This window comes from Phalacrocorax carbo, chromosome 1 (genome assembly GCF_963921805.1).
Source record: "Phalacrocorax carbo chromosome 1, bPhaCar2.1, whole genome shotgun sequence".
NCBI lineage: Eukaryota > Metazoa > Chordata > Aves > Suliformes > Phalacrocoracidae > Phalacrocorax > Phalacrocorax carbo.
Genome location: NC_087513.1, coordinates 210,249,657 through 210,272,042, shown reverse-complemented (window position 1 = coordinate 210,272,042; position 22,386 = coordinate 210,249,657). Strand labels below are relative to the sequence as shown.

At 41.8% G+C, this 22,386-nt stretch overlaps 1 protein-coding gene across 15 annotated transcripts in view; it reads left to right on the top strand.

Annotated features, from left to right (window-relative positions):
• DLG2 (discs large MAGUK scaffold protein 2) overlaps positions 1–10,302 on the top strand; it is an 883,409-nt gene extending 873,107 nt beyond the window's left edge. For all 15 annotated transcript variants that reach the window (XM_064441431.1, XM_064441436.1, XM_064441434.1 and 12 more), the window contains 2 exons: positions 4,312–4,403; positions 5,437–10,302. In XM_064441431.1, coding sequence (XP_064297501.1) covers positions 4,312–4,403; positions 5,437–5,543 — 199 coding nt within the window. In that variant the 3' untranslated portion in view covers positions 5,544–10,302. The remainder of the gene's footprint in view (positions 1–4,311; positions 4,404–5,436) is intronic.
• Positions 10,303–22,386: the final 12,084 nt, after the last annotated feature.

The window sequence follows — 22,386 nt, the reverse complement described above, 5'->3', positions numbered from 1 at the left end:
TGGCAGAGCTGGAGAATGCTGACATGCCCCATCCCATGAACGTTTACCCACCCTGGCCCTGCCTGTCAGTGATAAGGTTGTTGCGTGTCCAGCCACATTACAGGGAATGAGGCACAGTATGTGGTACTTGCAAAACCCCATCCTGACCAAAGCCATCTTGGGTTGGATGACTTCTTGACATTTCTTCTAGCTCTGCAATTCAGTTATTTTCTGATTATGTTGCTGTACAGAAGGGGAAGGGTAATCTGATAGCCTAACCTCTATATTGATTGTTTTAAGATAGATCTTAACCTACAGTTTTCCCATCCATAAAATGTTGCCATTATTTTTTTAATGCTGACATTGCATCTGGAGTGATATTAAAAAAAAAAAAAGTAAATAAAAGTGGCCCTTACTCTGAAAAAATACATTAGGCAGAACCAGAAATGTGGCAATAACATAAAGGTTTCATTGATTTGATGTAAGAACAGCAAATCCTTGAACAGATTGACTGAAAAGTGTTATGAAGGTGCAAAATACCATGGCAATCATCCTGTTATTAAACCAAAGCAATGCTAATATTTCACTTAGGACAAAACAAGTTATGCAGACTTAGCAGAATTTTCTTTACTGATATAAATCAAAAGCAAGCTATTCTTCACTCTCCAAATATAAACCAGCCCCAGTGTTGACAGTATGGTAGGGACAAACAAAGTCCGTTATATGACTTTCAATTCCTTGTTCTGCAAATACCCTGTGGAACACAGCCTTAACTAGAAATCCAAACTTCTGTGGGACAGCAAAAGTCCTTATATGTCAGTACTAGTTTGCGATTTTTTGCAGTAATATGGCTTTTATAAATAAATTATGTAAACACAATACAACTCCTAAAAAAGAAAAGAGAAAAATGTAATGAATTCAGGCATTCTAAATTAGTTTATCCCCTGCAACCTGCTCTCCAAAACTAATCTTTTTGTCTAGTTAATCTATCTAATGTGTATTTATCCTATCAAACTGTACCCAAAGTTAATTTCTAACAGAAATGAGAACTCTCTTAATATAAAGAGTATTGTTCTTTTTAAAGAATTGTCTTGAGAATAATGACGTATTTCTGAGCCCTTTGCTTGTGAAAATGATCTATTTTATTTAGTAATGAAGCTAAATCATTCAGGGTCTGGCTAAACAAACACATACTCTGACATAAGCTATAGTGAGTTGTAGGGAGTGCATAGATGAATGGATGTAATACCTTTCCAACAGACACTATTATTTTAGTATGGAGAATTTTAACATGGTAAACCAGTGCTCTGTGAGAACAGAAAGAGGACATTTTTATGACGGTGTAACTGTGTTCACTCAGTCTTTTTTATGTAACTACTATGACACAAAGTTTATAGGTCTATGTGCCATAACTATTGCTCCTGATCATATAAATGAGTTGAAAGCCAGTGTAATAGCACAGTAAAGCTATAAAAGACAAAAAAATTGCTAATCAAAAGATGCAGGGAACTGAAGATATAATTTGCAGCAAAATTAGCACTTGAAGTTTAATTCTCACTTATGCATATGCTCCTTTGCATCCATCTGACAGCGAAGGTAAGAAGAGTGAAGGGAGCATAAATCAATCTTGCACCTGCACTTGAAACTTGGTTATTGCTGGTTCTCTGGAAATACACTAGAAACACTAATGACCACAGCAATGGAAGCCCAAAAGGGGCTATTAGATGTAAAAGAAATCAGAACATATGGCCTGAGCTGGTTGTCTCTTCATCCTGCTTTCTTCAGTCAAACTCAGTGCTGGCAATCAAATTGCTGTAAACAAACTGCTCCATCATCCTGTTCTTCCTTCCTTCCATCCATCCTTCCCCACCTCTACATGACTCCACATCACAGGTTTAATCCCAGAGGTGTCCCGGCTGGTACTTCTCAGCCTCTCTAGAAGAGGGAGGACAATGGTGGGGTCATGGGGATGAGAGCTGGAAGTAATGAAGAGCCTATCTTGGTGAGCTCTTCTGTGGGAGGGGAGGAAAACCCTGGAAAATGTGTCTGGAGGGACAGCTCTTTGCAAGTTTTTCAAATTCACCAGCTGCGCAGGTCCTTGGCTAGGAAAGAAAAAATAGAAGGGACTATTATTTGGTTGCACTTGTAATCATCATGAAAAATGGACATCATAGAATCATAGAACCATTAAGGTTGGAAAAGACTTCTAGGATCATCAAGTCCAACCATCAGCCCAACACCTCCAGGCCTCCTAAACCATGTCCTCAAGTGCTGCTTCTACCCATCTTTTAAATAGCTCCAGGGATGGTGAGTCCACCCCCACTCTGGGCAGCCTCTTCCAATGCCTGATCACTCCTGCAGTGAAGCAATTTTTTCTAATATCCAATCTAAACCTCCCCTGATGCAGCTTGAAGCCATTTCCTCTCATCCTGTCACTAGTGACCTGGGAGAAGAGACCAACACCCACCTCACTACAGCCTCCCTTCAGGCAGTTGTAGAGAGCGATAAGGTCTCCCCTCAGCCTCCTCTTCTCCAGGCTAAACACCCCCAGTTCCCTCAGCTGCTCCGCAGAAGACTTGTTCTCTAGACCCTTCACCAGCTCCGTGGCCCTCCTCTGGACACACTCCAGCAACTCAATGTTCTTCTTGTACTGAGGGGCCCAAAACTGAACACAGTCATGGTCCTCCCCCTTCTCCATCCTCTCTCCTGAAGGCACAGGATGGGCACAGTTTTATACCCTAGGCAAGTCTGTAACCTGAAAACGTAATGCAAATTTCTACTTATTTCAAAGTATTTACTCTTTTAAATTCTTGCTTATATTTTTATTTGTATTTTCTCCTCTGATATTAAAAAATCTTGAGGAAGACTTCTCAGAAATATACTAGAAATAGACCTGGAAGGAGGAGGATATTGTTAGCACTAGAATATTGGCTGAGTGTCCTTAAGATGAGAGAAAATGTTAAGAATTTGCAATGCTATGCCCCACTTCAAGACAGAGTTTTGGTTCAGTCACCTAAAGACATGTTCAAGTAGGCATAGCTATTGAGAAGCCCACCTGAATTCAGTTAGATAGCAGTCCTTCCAATAAATAGAATTGGTAGTATTACAAATTCAGCAGTATGACACAGGTTGCCATAAATTAAGCCTATTTATATAATCCACAAATAACTGTCATAAATTTTAAGAGATCTTTGTTATCCTTCCTTTTATAAACCTGCTTTCTGCACTGCTTTGGTACTTCCAAAGGAATTTTTCTAAGTAATATTCCCAGTTATATGGTTAGTTATATAGATAGACAGCTTTAAGTCATTTCTAGAAATACCTTTTTGCATCCTGGACACCTTCTAGGGTGTTTTTCAGAAGCCAGGTAGGAGATAGGTGTAGCAAGTTCATACTGTTGTGCACTTCATAGATCATATTTTTAAGCAACACCATGCACGTAATTTCCTACATGCATCACCCATGTCATACTGTCTACAGTCCATTACCACATAATCATATGATTCAGTGCAAGGCATTAAATCAAATTTATGTAGAACACAAGATGCTCCCTTCTCTTGCTCTCCCAGTTGCCTCAGAAAATTTCCATCATGTTTTAAGAAAAATGAATCCATGCTGTGAAAAATGCTAGAACAAGCAAACTCTGTTTATTATTGCTAATTAATTTGGATATCTGCAGGCATATATGTGTAAGGCACTGAATGCGTATGAGCTTGATTCTTTGTAAGTATGCAGCGGTATTAAAAGCTGAGTGTGCAAGGGCAAGACAACTAATTTCTTCAAGTTATTGAATGTCAAAACAGAAATGGTCCACCAAATAACAAAACATTGGTAATAACAGAATGTTACTGACACTATGTTTTTACATCTATTGGTACCCTGTACATTTTAGACTCTACAAGACACCGGCTGTGGGCCTGGGAGATAGGGGGGTTCCCAAAGGTGCTTCAGCTCTGGAGGCAGGAGTGCTCTGAGTGCACAGACCTTGAGATCTCCTGGCTCCCAGGCTTACCATGGGTTCCTGATGCCACAAGCCCATCTCAGTTGGCAGTTACCAGATCTGGGCCTTGTATTTTGTTTGGGAATGTAAAGTGGTGAATCCAGAATAAAAATTTAGTGGAAAAATGGGAAATAGCCTGGAAATGTGCATTTATACTACATAAGAATGAAATTAAGTTTAAAATACTGAAACTGGCCATGAACCAATGGAATAATTTCAATGCTTCATTCTTGTATCAATCTAAGTCCATCTGTGATTCAGTTGCATATGTCTTCTAAAAAGCTGTTTTAGTAAAAATCTAAAGTTCTTGATGACTTCTTCTGTATTTCTAGGGAAATGAATAAACGTCTTACAGAGGAGCAAGCAAAGAAAACCTATGATCGAGCAATTAAATTAGAACAAGAATTTGGAGAATATTTTACAGGTATGTTTTTATTAAAAAACATTTTTTTTCCCCAAAGGTATAATCCTTCCTTGCAAAACAACTGGATCAGCTCAGTCTCTGGCCTAGAGTGCATATCAGTATAGTGTGCCCACAGTAAGGACTCCTGGCTTGGGACTCTTGTTTCCCTGGAACTCAAGGGCAGTGGAGGCATTCAACTCCTCAGAATGTTGATGCCCTGAAGGAACAGTTTTGCATTAATTTGATTCCCTTTCTGACCCAAAACTGCTTTTATTGGAATCAGTACAAACGTTCCATCACTGTATTTGTATAGGCCAAAGAATTTCTCACTAGCTGAAGGCAAGAGCTCAAGCTATGGATCATGGGACAGAAAGAGAAAGGTACCTCCTTCCTGACCTGGAAAAATGCAAGATTTAAGACCTGCTGTGGGCCCCAGGATTTCCCTTGGATAGGTTTAGGCAGGTGCCTACTCAGGGGACTGGTACTTGTGGATAACACTCGAAAGCCGCCAGTTGTCCCTCCACATGCAACAGTGCACATAATCTGAACTGCAGTTCCAGATTTCTGCTGGGGAGGCAAGGAATTCTTAAATTAGTGTAGACATCATGCTTTGTGTTACAGTCACTTTATCTTCGGTCACTTCGGGCCTGATCTAGTTAACTTTTGCAGCCGAGAGTGAGTTTATTACAAGTAGGTCAGAAAAAGAATAGCCTGTAAATCTGCTGCTACTCACTGCCGAAGTAGCTTCTAAATCAAATGAAATGTAAATCTTGACTTGCAACAGTGGGAACCTACCATGCTGCCTTCCCACGGGACAGACCTGTTATTCTCTGAACTAACCTAGTTCAGCCATCTCGCTACAAGCAGTGGGACAGGTCTCTGTCATGGGAAGGTGCCATTGGTTTGAACTTGTTGCCATCTGCAGGGGTACGACCTTTCCATAATCAAAAACATCACAGTGTGCTAGTATTCCTTCTCACTTCATCAATATCTGACACTGGATGCTGTAGAATATAATAATTAAAAGAGATATTGATATGTTTTCTTTCTGCAGCTATTGTCCAAGGAGATAGCTTAGAAGATATATATAATCAATGCAAACTTGTAATTGAAGAACAATCTGGGCCTTTCATCTGGATTCCTTCAAAGGAAAAATTATAAATTAGCCACTGCACCTCTGATTATGACGGGAGAATATTTAGAAGAAAACTATAATATACTATTTGGAGGCTTTCCTGTTTTTGTTGCATTTATGTTCTTTGCAGTCAATGTGAATTTTGATGAATGTACAACACAAAGTGTTTGAAGCCATGAAGGACACTGATGGGTCAAAGGGTAGGAACAAAAAGACTTCTACCATATAAAGCAAATCTGTTGTGTGCTCAGACCACCAGTTGTAGGTATAAACTTTTGACCTGGAGACCCTCTGTCAAGGGGAGCTAGCCACCTCCTGTGCCCACGCGGACAATTTAATCGATTTCAATGGCTGAGCTCAGTGTGTTGATTGCTTTAAAGAGAAGTTCCCAGCTCTTGAACCTCATATAGGGCTTGATCCTGCAAGGCGCTCAGCACTTGACCCCAATTCCTACACGAGTAGCCTGTTGACTTGGAGTCACTTGTGATCCTTCCCTATGCTGTTCAGTCCCATCTGTTCCAGTAGGACTACTCATGTGCTCAAAGCTAAGCACGGGCTTAAACGTTTTGCTAGATCAGGGCCTCATGCACCTTGCAAAATCAAGCTCAGAGTACTTGGTCCACTTCCTACTGAAGTCATTGGTAGGACGCTCTTTGACTTGACTGGGAGGTGGATCCTATTCTAAGCTTGTCATTGCACATTTGTAGTTGGCACACCTCGACTTCGGTAACTATGCACATCTTTTGATTTCTGAAACCAAGTCAAGCATTTCTTTTTTCCCCTTTGGAAACACTATTGCATCAGGAACTAATAACAATATAGTTTATTTTAATGGAGTTTGGGGGTGGGAGAGGATGGAAGCATTTCACATCACACACATGTGCACACAAACACATTCCCATGTGGACACACACACGTATGAGGATTCACAGCACCTATGTAGACAAGGAGGGATACAACTGGGAAAAGCTTTAAAATTTTTGATTGTCTATTTTATCATTTATATTGATAGAAGGCACTTAAAGATGGAATAATTTATAAAAATAAAAATATATTGATGTATAGAAACTAATTTCTATAGGTAAAAATGTTTTTGTGAGATATTTTGTAAAGATTAATTAATTGAAAGATTAAATATTTACACCCTTGTGCGACTGTAAAATGTAAAGAGGACCATCAAGTTGCATTATCCCTTTTCCGTAACAGATTCTCTATTATTAATGACAAGCAAGATAATTCCTTAAATTGTAGTTGTCAGCTTGTTTTTCTCTCAATTAAATCCTCTCCCTTGCCTCTATTTAATCATGATGAACTCCTGTGGAAAGATCTCTTGAACTGGCTGCCCTGTAGGACCTTTTCTGAACACAAAAGGATAATGCATCTTTAAACTGAAATGGATGATTTTTCAGAAGCAAAATGTCAGTGCTTGAATGCAGTTAACAATTTCTCTCTTAGAGGGAGTCACACTTCACCCCCAAATGTTTCACGATTCCTCCTGTTTCTTTAAAAGAAATACCAAAAGCATTTGATCTTTCCCCTCTTTTTAGGCAGGTAGGTCCCCAACTTGTATCTTCATTCATTTCACAGTCAACAAGGGTCTTAAAAGCAAAAACTGAGGCAATGGACATTTGTGAGGGATTTGGGGAAAGTCTGTGGAATTGCAGTTTGGGGTGCATGGAAGGGGAGAGAGAGGTATTTTTTTTCTCATTTCACATTGCCCTTCCTTTGTATACTGATGCCATTCGTCACTCTGACACACAAGGGGACAAATGCAAGAGATATTACGATAGCAAACTGAATTGCCTTTGCTGCTGCTGGACCAAGTTTTCTATAAAACCCACGCTCTCCTGCCTGCTGCGCCGCAGGAGTCCAATACTTATTAGCTGGTGGCTACAGCAACCCTAATGTTTAAGGACATTTTAAGGGCAAATGCTAAATAGACTCCTCAGTTACTTGTCTATTAGAAGCTTACATTTCTACACCCTGTCAAGCTGACAGGTATATCCAGCCAACCTCTGCGGAGAGCACGACTAGCTGGATGTTTGTATTATAGCCACCAGCGGTGACAGGGTTAAAAATACGGGCATTTTAGTGGCCCTGAGGTGGCCTCGCTTGCTGCCCTACTACAGTAACTTTGAGAAGTTCATACTTCTTTTACTACTATTTTCTTGCCTGGCCAGCGCAGATGTATAAACAAGGGTTTCAGTTAAGTCTCCAAAACAGCTTTGCAACCAGAAGGGCTAGAAACTTTTTTTTACAAAATATAAATTACTTAAAGCTTTGATTTTGGATAAGTCTGCAGAAATCCACAGAGTGACCCCAGATCTTTGGAAGCAATGGATTCCTCCATGCTGGCAAAGTACTATTGCCCCAGGCTGGGAAATAGCCCACCAGACCTGAAAAATCAAGTATCCTAAAGCAGGAACTTCATTCTAATCTTCAGCTCTGTTTTTAAGCAATCAATCACATCTGCTTCTTTGTTTCTTAGTTCAGCATGCAGCCTTTTATGGTACTATCCTACTAGTAACTGTTTTGCTTTGTCATGTGCTGTGCTTTACGGTGAACAGTAACACTATGGCTGAGTACAATCAATTTTTCCACCAGTCTTCGGTTACTGTAGTAACATTATTTATTTTTCCCTGTCTGTTGTTTGTGCTTCCAGTTTAGAGTTGCCATTGCACTTCTTTTTTTTTTTTTTAAATAAAACATATATTTAAAAACAATTCATCGAAAGAAGCAGTGAGAGGTCTTATTTCCCTTAGGACTTGTACTCCCATTCGTTTTGTGCGTTGATGTTTTGCGTTTCATGTTTCAGCATCCTTAGAGCTGCAGTTCTTTTTTGCATTGCAGCTGTTCAGATCATACTGGGTGGTAATGGGAGGAGGAAGAGAAGCATAAGATTAATGAAAAATTACATCTGGTGCAAAAAACCAAAAAACTCCAAACTCACAATCCATAGCAATGGCACCTAAGACCATATTGGTGCTAACACAGCTTAGCGTAATCAGATTCCTTTTCTGTCCATGTAAAAGACTTGAGAGCATCTAAACGTGAGGCAAATGCAAATGCTGGACCCTTTAGGAAAAGTGCCAGATCACACCCCTGGTGCTATTTCTTATGTTCTGGCACAGTGTGTAGCACCGTAGGGTCTAAGCAGAACCAAAATGATCACAGTTCTTTGTCCACCCATGAATGATCACAATGGTATCTTGCTAGCTTTGTGCAGATGTGCAATATTACAACCTATTTATTTCTCCTTGCCACAAAGCATCTTCCATGCACTGACTCATTGAGAGCTTGCTAACAGGGCTCAGTGAAACGGCACTCTTTACTGGTCTTATGGTCTGACCACTGACCAGTGAAGAAGCCTCTCTCTTGCTTAATTCCCCCTTCCTGCTGTGCTGGTTTTGGCTGGGATAGAGTTAATTTTCGTCAGAGGTACCCTGTCCATGCTAGCGCTTTGTAATTTCTTTGGTAGTAAAGGTTGTTTCTAGATAAATATTCTGTGGTGTAATTGTGTTTGTAGCTAGCATGGTTTGATGCTCCAGCATGGATAGGGTCCTAGGAACCACCCTGTGAAAGTCAAGGATAAGAAATCTCTCCATTGCACTGAAATTTCAAATCCTCATCCTGGAGAGCAGTGTTGGACCTGAGCTAATAACCACTACGAGCCAGAGACAGTGTCCTAGTTATACAATGTCCACCTACCTATTTACATTAGTTTTCTGTGGAGAAATTGTTGGTGTTACACCTTCACTGTTACTTGCTCATCAGCACTCAAATTCTATTTTTGCTTTGGTTTTCTTATATTTTAATTTTTGTTTTTCAAATTGTATCCCTGACCAGAGGATTCAGTGGGTGACAACACACAAGGAAATTTGTAGGAAAAACAGTGTTAATGAAAAAAGTCTCAATCTTCTTTTTAAGCTGCAGATTTAAAGCCATAATATCTGCCGTGTTCACAGAAAGTGGTCTTTTATCCTTCACAGCTTTTAGTCTCAACATTTTTTCTCTTGAACATTTTGTCTGCCATGTTATGCATGCGGTTCACTGTGCAACTGCATTCATGTGCTCAAGCCCATGCCTTGACGGAATAAATGTATTTTCCTATTCCATTAAAAATCAGACATCTTGTCAATTAGTTCAGAAGTAAGAATGAGGTCATCGAGTTAAAAAAAGGTTCCCATTTTAGGGCACAAATCAACATCAAAGCTAACAGCAAATAACATCTAAAATCTATTCAGCGTATAGCTAGCCTAGATCCTTAGCTGGTGTAAATCACAGTCATGCCATTGATATCAGTGGAGTCCACCCCATTTACACCACCTGAAGTTACACTCTGTCCTCCCCGTTACACCAATTTTTTAGGATGACTGTAAAACACCAAGGCCACATGATAAAACAACAGCTCAGCACTTTCTATCATCATTTATTGCTTATATTACTGTAGCACCCAGAGGGCTAAGTCATGGGCCAAGATCCTTTGGAGGTAGGTGCTGTGAAATTGCTGTACAAAAAGGCACCCCATGGGCCAAATGCAGTGGCCAGACTTTCAGAAGGCTTCAGCCCCACTGACATCTCACCAAGAGCAATAGGAACCACCACCCCGTTGGCCTTTTTGACACTCTGTCTTTAAGGTGAGGAGCATGAGACGTGACCCATCATCCCTCACACCGCGTTAGCAGCTTACACCATCTGGCCCAGACCTACAGCGCAGGCAACTTGCCGTGGTGTAAAACAGCATTTCTGGGGATGGGCAGCAGCCAGCATCCTAGGCAAGATCTTTGGGGGGGGGGGGAGCGGGGTGGGAAGAAATAAAAAAAAGAAAAAAGAAAAGGCAACACTGTTGGCTCTTAGTGGGATAGCAACCTTTTAATTTCTGGATTTGTGTTCCTAAACTTGAATCGGCCAGTCCGAATTTCCGAGTGCCACGGCCTGTCCTCAGCAGGCTGCTCCATCGGGCACGCTGGCCAGCGCGCATCTCTTGAGCAGGATGTTTCTCAGTCCAGCTGTAGTGTGGGGTACTCAGAATCTGAACTGGAGTTTACAAAATACCCTGTCCAGCTTACACTCCTGTTATGTGTAAATACTCTGCGCATCCATTCCATTTGTGTAAAGAATAAAGCACACACAATTATAAAAATTAAGATGTATATTTCATACTAGCTGTGTCCTTGCTTATTTATTCCGGTCCAAGCTCTCAGCCGTGGTTCAGTTGTAAATGCTTGATAGAGTGTTTATAAATATGTCATGAATTTTATTATAAAATATTAATATTAAAGCATTTTTACACTTTATAGCAAATGGCTTCTTCACAAGGCATAATTTGTCTTTTTTCCTTAAAGCAGAAAAGAGAATGAATATGCTCTTAATATGTCTTGAGACACTATCACATCTCTCACACAAGACAGACACAAGTCTGGAAGTGGGATGGTGGTTTCAAAACTGACTGAGGATACGGAAACTTTTTTCTTTCTTGCATGTTTTCTTCTTTTTGACTTCACATTGACATGGAAGTAACCACCAAGAAGATTCACTCTGGTGAAATACTTCCTCCGTACCCCACTTTTGTTGTGTATTGGGTAACGTTAGCATCTTGGTGAATCAGAATATTTTTTTTTAATTAAAGAATTGATCCATGTTTCTGACATCACAGCACAGCCATTGGGACAACAACTGTAATAATTACATGCTTGTAAGCAGCTTAGTGGAGCATAAACTTCAGTTGTGCTACGGGGTCCCAACAGCCCAAGAACCTTGGGTTTTGGCCTTCCCAGGAATGTCTTTGCAGATGGCTTCTGGGCTCCAGGGAGGCCACGTGAACATTGTCAGTCTCCAGCAGAGGCAGAAACTTGACAGGGCCACTGCTTTCAACACACAGGCAGTGCTAAATTCCCTCTGCAGAGAACCACGGAGCCTCCATATGGATCTGGGAGCCACAGCTGACACTACAGGGAGAAAAACTCTGTCCAGTTTTACATGCACTATCACAAGGATGGTTAATTGTCTAAACATTCATTGTGATGGTTTAGACTTCTCAAATAGATTCAGAAGAGGGATAGAATCCAAACAACAGTGCACACTGATATGCAGATGAGCACAGCTTAGGGGGAAAAAAGTTAGCAAGTTATTTTTGAGATACCAGCCTGTTTACTGAGAGATTTTTCACACCAGTAAGTTACTGCTCCAACAGTCTTAGCAACAAAGTGAAGTCACTTTCCTGAGCAGCGCTGTACAAAGCAGTCTGTAGGTGGGCTCTTCATTAGATAGCAGCATCTCTTATTAAAGTACTTTCTTCTTCATCCAATCTCTAGGCAAACCTGAGCTAATCCCCCAAACTGTATTCTGCAAAAGCAAGAGAAACTTAGAAAACAATCTTTATAAAATGCCTGGGAAGCAGGAAATACTCAAAAAATGCCGGAACCTAGCCATCCTGTGACTATCGATTCAGGCAGGGTTGGCAAACCTTGCCAGCCTGTTGCCTCAGCCAGGCATGGAGTATGGCCTGAATGGTCACCTTCTCCAATTTGCCCCACTGCCTTTTAATGGTCCCTTCACACAACCAGCCAAACATCTGGACTCAAGTCGTCCAGTCACACCCCTGTGTCTTGAAAGACACTACATGCCACTTTGAAAAATTATTTGGGACTGGAGTTGCAAGGTAGGTGGGCAGTACGTCTACGTACAGATACCACCAAGTGCCTAATCCATCTTGGGAAAGTCATTTCACACTGACTCGCAAATGAATTTAGGTGTCTTTCTGGCATCAGCAAGTTATATATTCTACTATAATCATAGCACTTTACATCTGGCACATACCAAGGCAATGACACCTGCGTCCCTATGTCACCTGTGGGAGAGCAGGAAAATAGCGATTCAGTTCCTAAATCTCTGGACACATATCAGATCGTCTCCCCCACCAGCAATCCACACAGCAATCTTTAATATCAAAAACATTGGACAACACAGGAGTAGTTACCATAATAGCCCTACCTACCAGAGCAGGACTCACCACCAGCACCATTATGAAGCCCATTGATGCAAGGAAAGTGACACCACAGCTACAGAGCAGGGGATGCTTGGGTTGGTTGAGTGGACATGTCACCAGTAAAACAGCCAGAGCTGAACTGGTCTATAGACCAGCTTGGAAAGCTGAGGACAAAAGCACAGCTCCCCTGCTCAGTGGAGGAGACCTGTTCTGGACAGCACCCACCGCTGCTATCTCTTTCTGATGGAGGTGGTTCCTCCTTGACACACCAAGGAGCTAATGGTGCTAAATATCCCAGGGAGGTGGAGCATGGTGCCCAGAAGAGGTAACTAATTTTAGCCAGCAAAGAAATTGAAATGCTTGCTGCAGAAGCTCATTAACTACTGTCAACTGCTCATTAGCCCTTGATCTAAGCAGAAGCAGGTGGTGGTAACTAGGGAAAATGAATTAGGTCTCATATATTATTAGTGTAATAGTAATAGGGCTGTTATAACATCAGTAGAAAAGCAATACACAGCTGGCCCCCACTCTACACTAACTGATTAGCTAATGTCTCAGTCTAAACAACTAGCCTGAATTTGAGGGCTTACTCTGGTATGTATGGAAGGGAATGAGCTTTCACCTAAGCCTCTTAATGGCTTACCTTCCACACAGTGACTGCCTGAGATGGCCAAAGACTTTGCCTTGCAGTGAAGTCTAGATATGCAACAGGCATCAGTTATAAATTGCAATCTGCAGATGTCTTTAAGCTGAAAAAATTTGTGATGGGCTTTAAACATGTAAGAAAAGTTCAAAGGTGCAGGGAACCTGGAGTTAAATCCACTTCTAACAACAGCTCACATGAAGTGCTAGTCTGCAGCAGAAACTCACCACTGGCACCACCAAACCCCATCTGACCTCTGCCTGACCCACCTGCCCTCGCAGGCTGGTCCGACCAAAAATCATGCCAAGCTCCAAGGAAACTTTTCTTTAAGGTCTTCTTGCCACCTTCTCCCTTTTTCCCAAGAACGGGTGTTGTCACTGTGACATCTGCAGTAACAGGTGGTCAAGGGGCTGTTCATTATCTTTAAACCCAAAGCACAGGTCTAAACTGTCACGGTCGTCACCACGTTTAAGTACTAAGAGTGCCAAACCTATGTCAAACACTCATTTCTTTCTCTCTTTTTAAATAGAAAGTGTTTCAAATGCTTTTGACCCGCTGACTCACAGAATGAATCTAAAGGGTCTGAGGGCAAATGCTTCTCATGCTCCTGTCATCACCTGTGCACAACAGGGGTTTCGGACAGGCTTTGCAGGATGCAGGAGCCACACCACCTCCTCTGGCGGTGTATTTAGTGGTTGTATTCTGCCTGTCTGGATGTGATTTGATGGGATTCAGTTGCTGCGTAATGGCAGTACACCCCCAGTAAAATATTAGGCAAATATTTTCTAAGCTTTTAACTCCTCATCTGGATATAATCCTTCTTTAATAGTGCTGGCATTTGCTGTAGGTAAGTATGCTTATCATCATACAACATAATCTCACAGGCAGCACATCCAGAACCTCTTTTTCCAATGGACACCATATAGTCCTACTTTAGAAGATACTAAATGAGAAGGAAAACATTATTCTGAGACTGTGTCTGCTAACCAGGGAAAAGCCCTGCAGATCCCCAACTCCAAGACAACTGGTAGAAGGAGCATTCCCAACTCAATGAGCTTAGGTGCTCTCCTGAGCTTAGTCCATGGTGCGACTGGGTTTGGGGAATGGGTGCAGTGTATGGAGGTGAGGTAAGTGGACAGTGCCTTATTCAGCTGGGTGTATTTGGGGCTGGAAGCGGGGGTAATCTCATCAACTGCAGCAGGCACATGAGTGAGGCCCTAAGCCCCAGAAAGAGTTGATGGAGAGTTGTGGTAGGGAAAAGGTCTCACATTATTCAGTGCCTGCTTCACTCCATTAACCAGCAGAGTTACAGATGGAGGCTAAAGGGTCTCTGAGTATAAAGTTAGACAGGGCAGATACCAATTTCAATGCATTAAAGAACCTGAAGTAAAAGACTAGGGACGGGACAAGTAGTGATTCATAGGCCTATGGAAGCAGCCAGTTCTCAATGGAGCCTTTGCTCATGGAGACAATTCCCAAGTGACCACAAATTTCTGCCCTAAATTACCTTCCCTTAAGTGGGAATTGAGGCCTGGATGCACCACAGTGTGTGCCTGAAAGCGACCTGCACAGCCAAGGCACAATCTCACTGCTCACAAATGCCTTCTGAAGGACCCATCCATACTGGTGTCCCAATCCATCACCTTAAGCCAGCTCCACCAGCTGTGCAGAAGAGCTGCAGGCTTGCTCTTCCCCATGTGCACATACACATGTACATACAGAGCATCCAGGGACACAGATCACCAACCTGAGCAGCCCGAGTGTCTCAGCGTCAGAGCAGCCACTGTGGCACACATTGAGCTGCAATGCTGAGGGCAGCAGGGCCGTATGTCCCTCCCTGGACTGTGAGCACCACGTTCCCACCTACAAATCTCCAGTGCAGAGCCCAGAGACTCTGCAACATTTGGACTCCCACACTCTCAGAGGGTAAACGTTTACAGAGCAGCTCTTCAAGGTCCCTCACATAGGTACCCAGGCAGTATGTACCCACCACAGCCCAGCCCAGGGAATGCATACAACAGATTTTATATATAGCTGTTTGGAGACTGAATGTGATGAAGCTAGTGTCCTGCTGGATCACCCAGCCTGGCTGGAAAGCTTTTGGGAGGAAAGGGGGGCATACACACACAGGCAGTGGTATCTCATGGAGTGTTTGCCACCTTGACTGGAGCAGATTCACTGGAGTGCTGGAGGTACAGGTTGTTTAGGAATTAATTCTCCTGATAGCAGCTAGAGCTGCTAAGTCTTCCCAAGCTTCCCATAGAAACATAGATGAAGATTTATATTTGCCCTCCGTGATGTTTCCTGCCCATTTAGCGTATGATTGAGGAATTTGCCTCTGTATGATGTGTGCCCACAGCGCAAGGAAGTAATAATGCTACCTCACACTATCCCACTATCCGCAAGATCTCTGTTGTGCTAGGACAGCGTAGATGAGAAATAAGTTAAACAGCAGCACCTTTATTGCTATTTTTTAGCCAGAGGTGCAAGAATTGCAGGCAGGGAAAAAAAATTATGGGAGAGTGATGTTTCATTTCAAAGGCCATAATAACAGACTTTGAGCAGGAGCAGAAAAGGTATAAAGAGAGAATGTGGAAGTGAAGCAAGTAGAAGAAGCTGGTAGCAGAGGAAGGGCTTGGCCATGCGCAAAGAGGGAGGAAAAGGGGTTGTGAAACCAACATTCACAGAGCCTGAGGATATTGTCCAAAATGATATCATGAGCTAGAACTGCTCACAGGCAGCATTAGTCTCTCCAGACAGTATTTTCTTCTGCTTTGAGAAAAACACAGAAAACCATTGATAACTGTAGAATAAAAAATAAATTAAGGTGCATTGGCTACTCTTCTTCTTTCAAAGAGGAAGAAATATTCCTCTGTATTTTGCTTGCACCCCAGGGTGGAGCTGGCTGATTAACCAGGGTGGGCAGGCATGGCAACCAGAAACCCCCCCCAGGGAGGAGTATGAGAGGCTACAAAACCTCCCTTATGAATCTACCGCACACAGGCTTCCTCTGAACAGCAGCTGGGATGCTTGTGCCTGGCTCGTGGGCTTCTCTACACAATAAGCCTGCTAGTCTTTTTGGCTTGACTTGCTCTAGGATGCTGCGGGACATCCAGTTCACAGTACTTGCAAGCAACTTGTGCTGTCGCCACAAGCAGTGACGTGACCATGGTGACAGCACCATTTGCCAGCAGGAATGGAGGGGCGATGGGCAATAGCTGCACAGCATCGAGTGCCATGTATGGTATGAATCCAGACACCGGGCAATGTTATGGAAGCTGGAGAAAGGGAGAAGAGAAAAAGGGCCATTGCATGTTGCCTGATTTCGCCCTACCCCAGTACTCCTGAGCTGGAAGTCTGCATGTTCTTTGAAAAGAATGCAGCCCTCATTTCACAAGAATAAAGTTTTACATTTACACATTGAATTACAGCCATGCAGAAATTTGGCCAAGACAATATGCCAAGCACCTCTGCTCTTTCTAACTGTGTCAAGAGACCTACCTTCTTCTCAAAATATAGATATGGATGCACTAAGACATACTTCTCAGCAGTTCATGATATCTCCATAGGTTTACAGGTTACAGCAGCACTGTGGGTCACTGTTGTGTTGAACAACTTGCTGCCCTGAAGATGTATGTCCTGGTAGGTGGGAATAAGAACAAATGCACTAAAGGGAAAAAGTAGAACAAAAAATGGAAGTGTTTTTGTGACCATAAAAAGCTGACTTGATGACAGCATCAGGGTTGCAATTAGAGTGATCTTAAATCCACACCTTCCCAATCACTTACACCATCGTGCCTTTACTGGCTACTGACGCTGCTGGTCCTGGGACTTGTGTCGGAACCAAATTGCACAGCCAGAATTAAATAGGATCATGATAATAACAATAACAACAACAGTAACAATAAGAAAGACTTTTTGCCTAGTTTGACATTTCAGGGGTTTGGCTGCATGCCAAAAAGAGATGGAAAGTTGAATGTACTTGAACTTTTCATGAAGAAATAATGCCCCCAAAATGTCAGTTCAAAAATGTCACATATTTTGACATTTAGAACCCAGAATAGATCATTTCAGACTGACAGACCACAGCAAATCTGTATTAGCTGGTGGTTCCTTTTCTAAAGCACAAAAACACCTTAAAAATTATCTGTCTCTTGTTCCAGTTAAGATTGGCTTGGATAAACCTATTGTATAATGGAAAAAAAATATTCGTTCCAGACAGTGTGACCAGCTTTGCCCAGACCCGGGAGAAGTTTCTGCAATGGAATACAAAGACTATTATGTGATATGGGCACTCACATGACAGAGAGAGGGATTTGTGAGCCAATAGTAAGAGACCATATCATACACTTACACAGATCAATTCCCATCCAACAGTGAAAGTAGGAGATAAATGACAAATATGTTACAGAGCAGGGACTAGAGACTTTGACCATGCAAATGGTAACGTGTATTTGAAGTGACACGGAAGTAAGTATATCCAAGAAGTACCAAGCATCCCAAAATCATTCTCCTTCTCAAACACCTATTGAAGGCTTTTTTCTACTAATTAATGCCCACGAAAGTGTAATTTTTAATTGCATATTTTCAAAGAACCTGTGTTTATACCAGAAAACAATAAGTGCTGCAGAACTAGAAATGAAGGAAGGGAAGATAGCTCAGATAAAAGTGTTCAAGTTGTAGGAAAATCAGATTTAAGGTGATGAAAGAGAGGGACTGATAGAAACCAACCATCCATGGTGATGGCCTAGGGAGACTGTAAGACAGGCAGAGTGAATTATAACACAGAAAATAGCAGTCAGGTTTTGGGGAGATTAACAATAAAACAAAATCTCTAACACAGGAGTGGAAATTAACTTGGTAGAAACCAGCATGGTCAAAAGAGGAAGGGATGGCACTGGAGAAGGAGGCTGCCCAGAAATGGGTCCATTTGAAGCACAACCCCTAGGAAAAGACTCATCAAAACTTAGTGTGTTGAGAGGACTGACATTCTTCATCTACAATATGCTGTTAACCCCATGCCTTCAAAACCTTCAGAGGACACCACACGTGAAAGTCTCGCTGTATAGTACACAGCTCCAAAATGGTTTCAGAGCTATAAATCTTCACTTTCCCATTTTTTTCCATCCAGGAACCCAACAGACCTTCCCACAACCCTCGTCCAACAGGCAATATGCCTAATATCATGCTATGGATACCACGATCTGAGCCACTTGGAGATACAACAGCCAAATCTCATTGCTTTGCCTCTGTCTCTCCCCAGCTGAGACTCTGGCCTCACACTAATCCTGCTATTTAACATGCACTGTTTGCATAACCAGCCTAAGGCATTGATCAGCTAAAAGGTTTCTTCCAAAACTGGTAAAGGAGCTTTGCAATAGATGGTAACCTGTGTCTGAAATATTAATCTCTACCAATTCAATCATTTACAATGGCCACTAGCACTAAGTATTAATCACAGATAACCAAATCAAGAGAGATCTATTTTTTGTACAGAGTCAAAGTGCCACAGGCCCAGTCTCTGCCCTGTCCCACGGCGCAACCCTAGGTAGCCACTGCAGAGCAGTGGTTGCTTTATGAAGGACTCTGTCCCAACAGCTTCTCAAGAGTGTTTTCTTTAATCGAGATCCCCTTTGTTGGGGAAGGGAACTCAGCACTCAGCCCCATACCCATCACTGTCTCTGAAATTAGCAGTAAGCAGTACTTCTTACATATGAGAGGTGTTTCTCCCTACTCAGCAGAGATTAGCCATGGGATTCCCCCTCTCTGACTTAAAATCCCATAATTTAAAGACTATACTGCAAAATGGTTCACATTTGCATAATACCCCTAACACAAGCAAATCTGCCTTCCCACACTGAATCCAGCCATGTTTTCTTGGCTAATTTTTCTGACTATTGTATTACAGTCATAATGAATAAGAAAAAATAACTGAGAAGACCCCCTAAAAATCTTAATTCAAATTTGTCATCTGAGGTCATCAGGGGACAGGACCAGAAATCTTGACCTCAGCATCTTCCAGCCGTAAACACTGGTAAAAGAATGTAAAAGACAACATTATAGCAATACTGTCAGCCAAGCCCTGTAGACTATGAAAGTGTGAGAAATGCTGATGGGATTTCAGAAGCTTGAAAAAGTCTCAAAAAATGTCAGCAAGATGTTTGGAAAAAAAAGAAACTGAATATGACAGGCATAAAAATCTAGCAAAATAAAGATCTGTTGAAATATAAAGTGCCATTTTTCATCAGAGATCAAGTGAATCTTAGTCTACATGTGTTTTTCTTACAACACTACACTTTTACTGTTTCTCACTTAGTTTGCAAGTGTAATAGTAAATTTATGCTGTTTTCTGCCAAAGCTTGCCCAGCAAGCTGCTTTTCCAGCTTGGGAATGCAGTAAAAAACTGCTGTTTACCTATCACACATTTTTAAGCTGTTGAGTTTTTGAGCTAATAATAAAGAGTGTCAGTCATATTTTTAGCTGAGGAAACATGGTCCTGACTGCATTCAAGTTATCTCTTTTGTCAGTTACTGCTCCCCATCAGTGACACATTAGTGCCAGAGCTGCAGGCAGATTTCAAGTTCATTTAAGTTCACCAGTGAAACTTAAGGCTAAGAGTGGTTAGAATTTTAGTTGCAGGCTAAAAACTCATGAAAATAATTTTTTTTAAAGAACTCCCTATTTTAAAGGCAATACCATTTCTACTTATTAGTCAAAAAATCCAAATGCTCCAGTCCAATAAGTGATGCCTAAGCCCAGCAGACAAAAGGACAGGACCTTTCCAGCCCTCCCTGATGGACTGGTCCTAGCTGGGTGATTCAAGGTAATTTTGTTGATGTTTCTCTCTTGTTTGCTCTTTAAAATATCCAGACTTCATGAAAATTCACAAAATACTGGTCAGGTGATGCCATCACCAGGAAACAAGAAGAAAAGAGGGAAGGTGCGTGCTGAGAAGGTAGTGCCTGAAAGTCTCCCCGGGACTGATTTGCTGTAGGCACTGGCAGGGCCGCATAGTCCAGAACAGCATGATGGCTGCTATCCATAGAAATATACCCAACCCTGATAAACCATTCTTGGAGGGATTCTCCAGACACCCACCAAGCAGCCACGCACGCCAGTTCAACCCTGCACTTCTGAGTATACATCAGGGCTTGGTCTCCCAACCACTGCTGCAACCACGTAACTATGAGTGAGGGTGTCTCTTAACTACACAGGTGAGTACGTTGTGTGAATTAATGATCTGCCATTACTAATAAGATGTTGATTCTGTTAACTACAAAATAGATTATTCCTAAGAAATACTAGTGGTGTTCTGTGTCTCCCCAAAACTCATACCTAACAGTGAAGATCATCAAACTCCTGGGACTGTTCCTCTACTTCCAATTCTTTCAGCAAGAGTGACAGCTTAAGCAGTTGCCTCTCTCAGCCCCTCCATTTTCTGCATGGCTATTTTTAAGATGAACAAGCTCTCTGGAATGGTTCACCCCATGGCAGGAAGCTTTTATATGCTTTTATATGCAGATTTTATATGCTCTTCAGACACCTACAAATGATGAGGAGATCTATCTCTAGATTTAGATACCCCAGTGCACTTGAGCATCCGATATTTATAGCTCATTCCCTTCCCTGGGGACTAGCCTCACATGCAAAACAAATCTTTTCAGAAACAAAACATCTGCCCAGAGCTTTGTTGAACTCACCAAAAGCACCTAATCCTCTGTTGCACTCAAAAAATACAGGATTTACTTACAAAATACCACCAGATGCCCATCTGTGCTTGAAACCCAGGGAAAATTGGATCATCTACAGATGACTAAAAAACATCATCTTTGGGGCTGAGCTGGGAATTGAGTCCCCTCTGCTGTGCCTGTTCTTGGAGTTTGACCAGAAAAGACACCCTTCCTTATGAGAGTAAATGACGAAGGAAGTGGAACTGACCTCTAGAAAATATTCTTCTCCCTCCACATCCTTCAGAAGATTAGGAGCACCCATTAGGCCTGTGAAAGGTTTTAGAGCCAAATGAAAACTCTGCCATCCACAAGTTTTGGAGGTTGGATTATGGGAGAAGAGGAGGCATTTAGTCAGGAGAAAAATACATAATACTTATGTGCAAATAGACAGCAATCAAAAGTCAACTAATACAAAGAGTCTTCTTGGTTTGTGTTTGCATGAATTTTTTATATTCCTTGTAACCTGGTAAATCTCAGTGAATGACATTATACTTGAAAAGGCTGTCTGCTCTGTAAAGTCTCTAAAAACCTAATAACTCCATCGGGAGAAAAATAATTAAAAATTAAAGAGTAGGTCACAATATACATCTATAGCCTGATCCTGAAAGACATTTTCATGCAGCTTTTATACTGATACAGGTTCTCTTGTAACTTTAGATCCTTAAATTCATGCAAGCCAACAGACATTCCTGGTCTCTTGTTTTCCTAGTACCAGTGGCATTCTTCACGTGACGGTATCTCTTACTGGGTGGTTTCACAAGATAATACCACATATTCAGTAGCTTCATTTCCCAGTGACCTCAACAGCTTGTAGCACCTCAAGGACCGGTTGTCTTTGCAGTCCAACTGCTCTTTCAACCCATCCTTGCAGCAAAGATGGAGTTATAGTTATGTCCTGCAGGAAATACAGCAGGTTCTACTTCAGTAGGGATGACTCAAAATGCAAAACATAGGCATTCGGAAAAATAAACAGGATTGTGGAAGGGCTTTAGGTGTCTTTATGAGTACCCCTGCTTCAGAAATATCTTCACTTCATAAAGACATCCAGATACAAATTTTCTGAGCCATTGCAATTGCTGTTCCTTAATTCTCACAGGTTCTGGGCATTAAAACCTTTGGGCATCTTGTCATTGACCTCTCTGGAGGAAGACTTGATCTGCAGACAGACCATCCAATAGCCACACCACATTTAATTGTTAAATCAGCAGAGGTGCCTAAGGTCAAAGAGGAGGTGAGCACTGGTCTGGCCTGCCCAACCCTGGCTGTGCACTTATCTGTCACCACTGGTTCATCATGAAAATCATGGCACTAATGAGCAGCCTGTATCGGTGACCCTAATCTATGACCGTGGCCAAGAATGCGTCAAGGTAAGATTTTATTAGTCTACTGCTGAGCGGCGTGGTCAGAAAGCACATGATTTCTCTAGGTTTATTGAGTTAATTTCAAAGTTAGTTAACACAATGCTTCCTGTATTGAAGAAAAAATACAAGACATTCAGGTTGTAACTT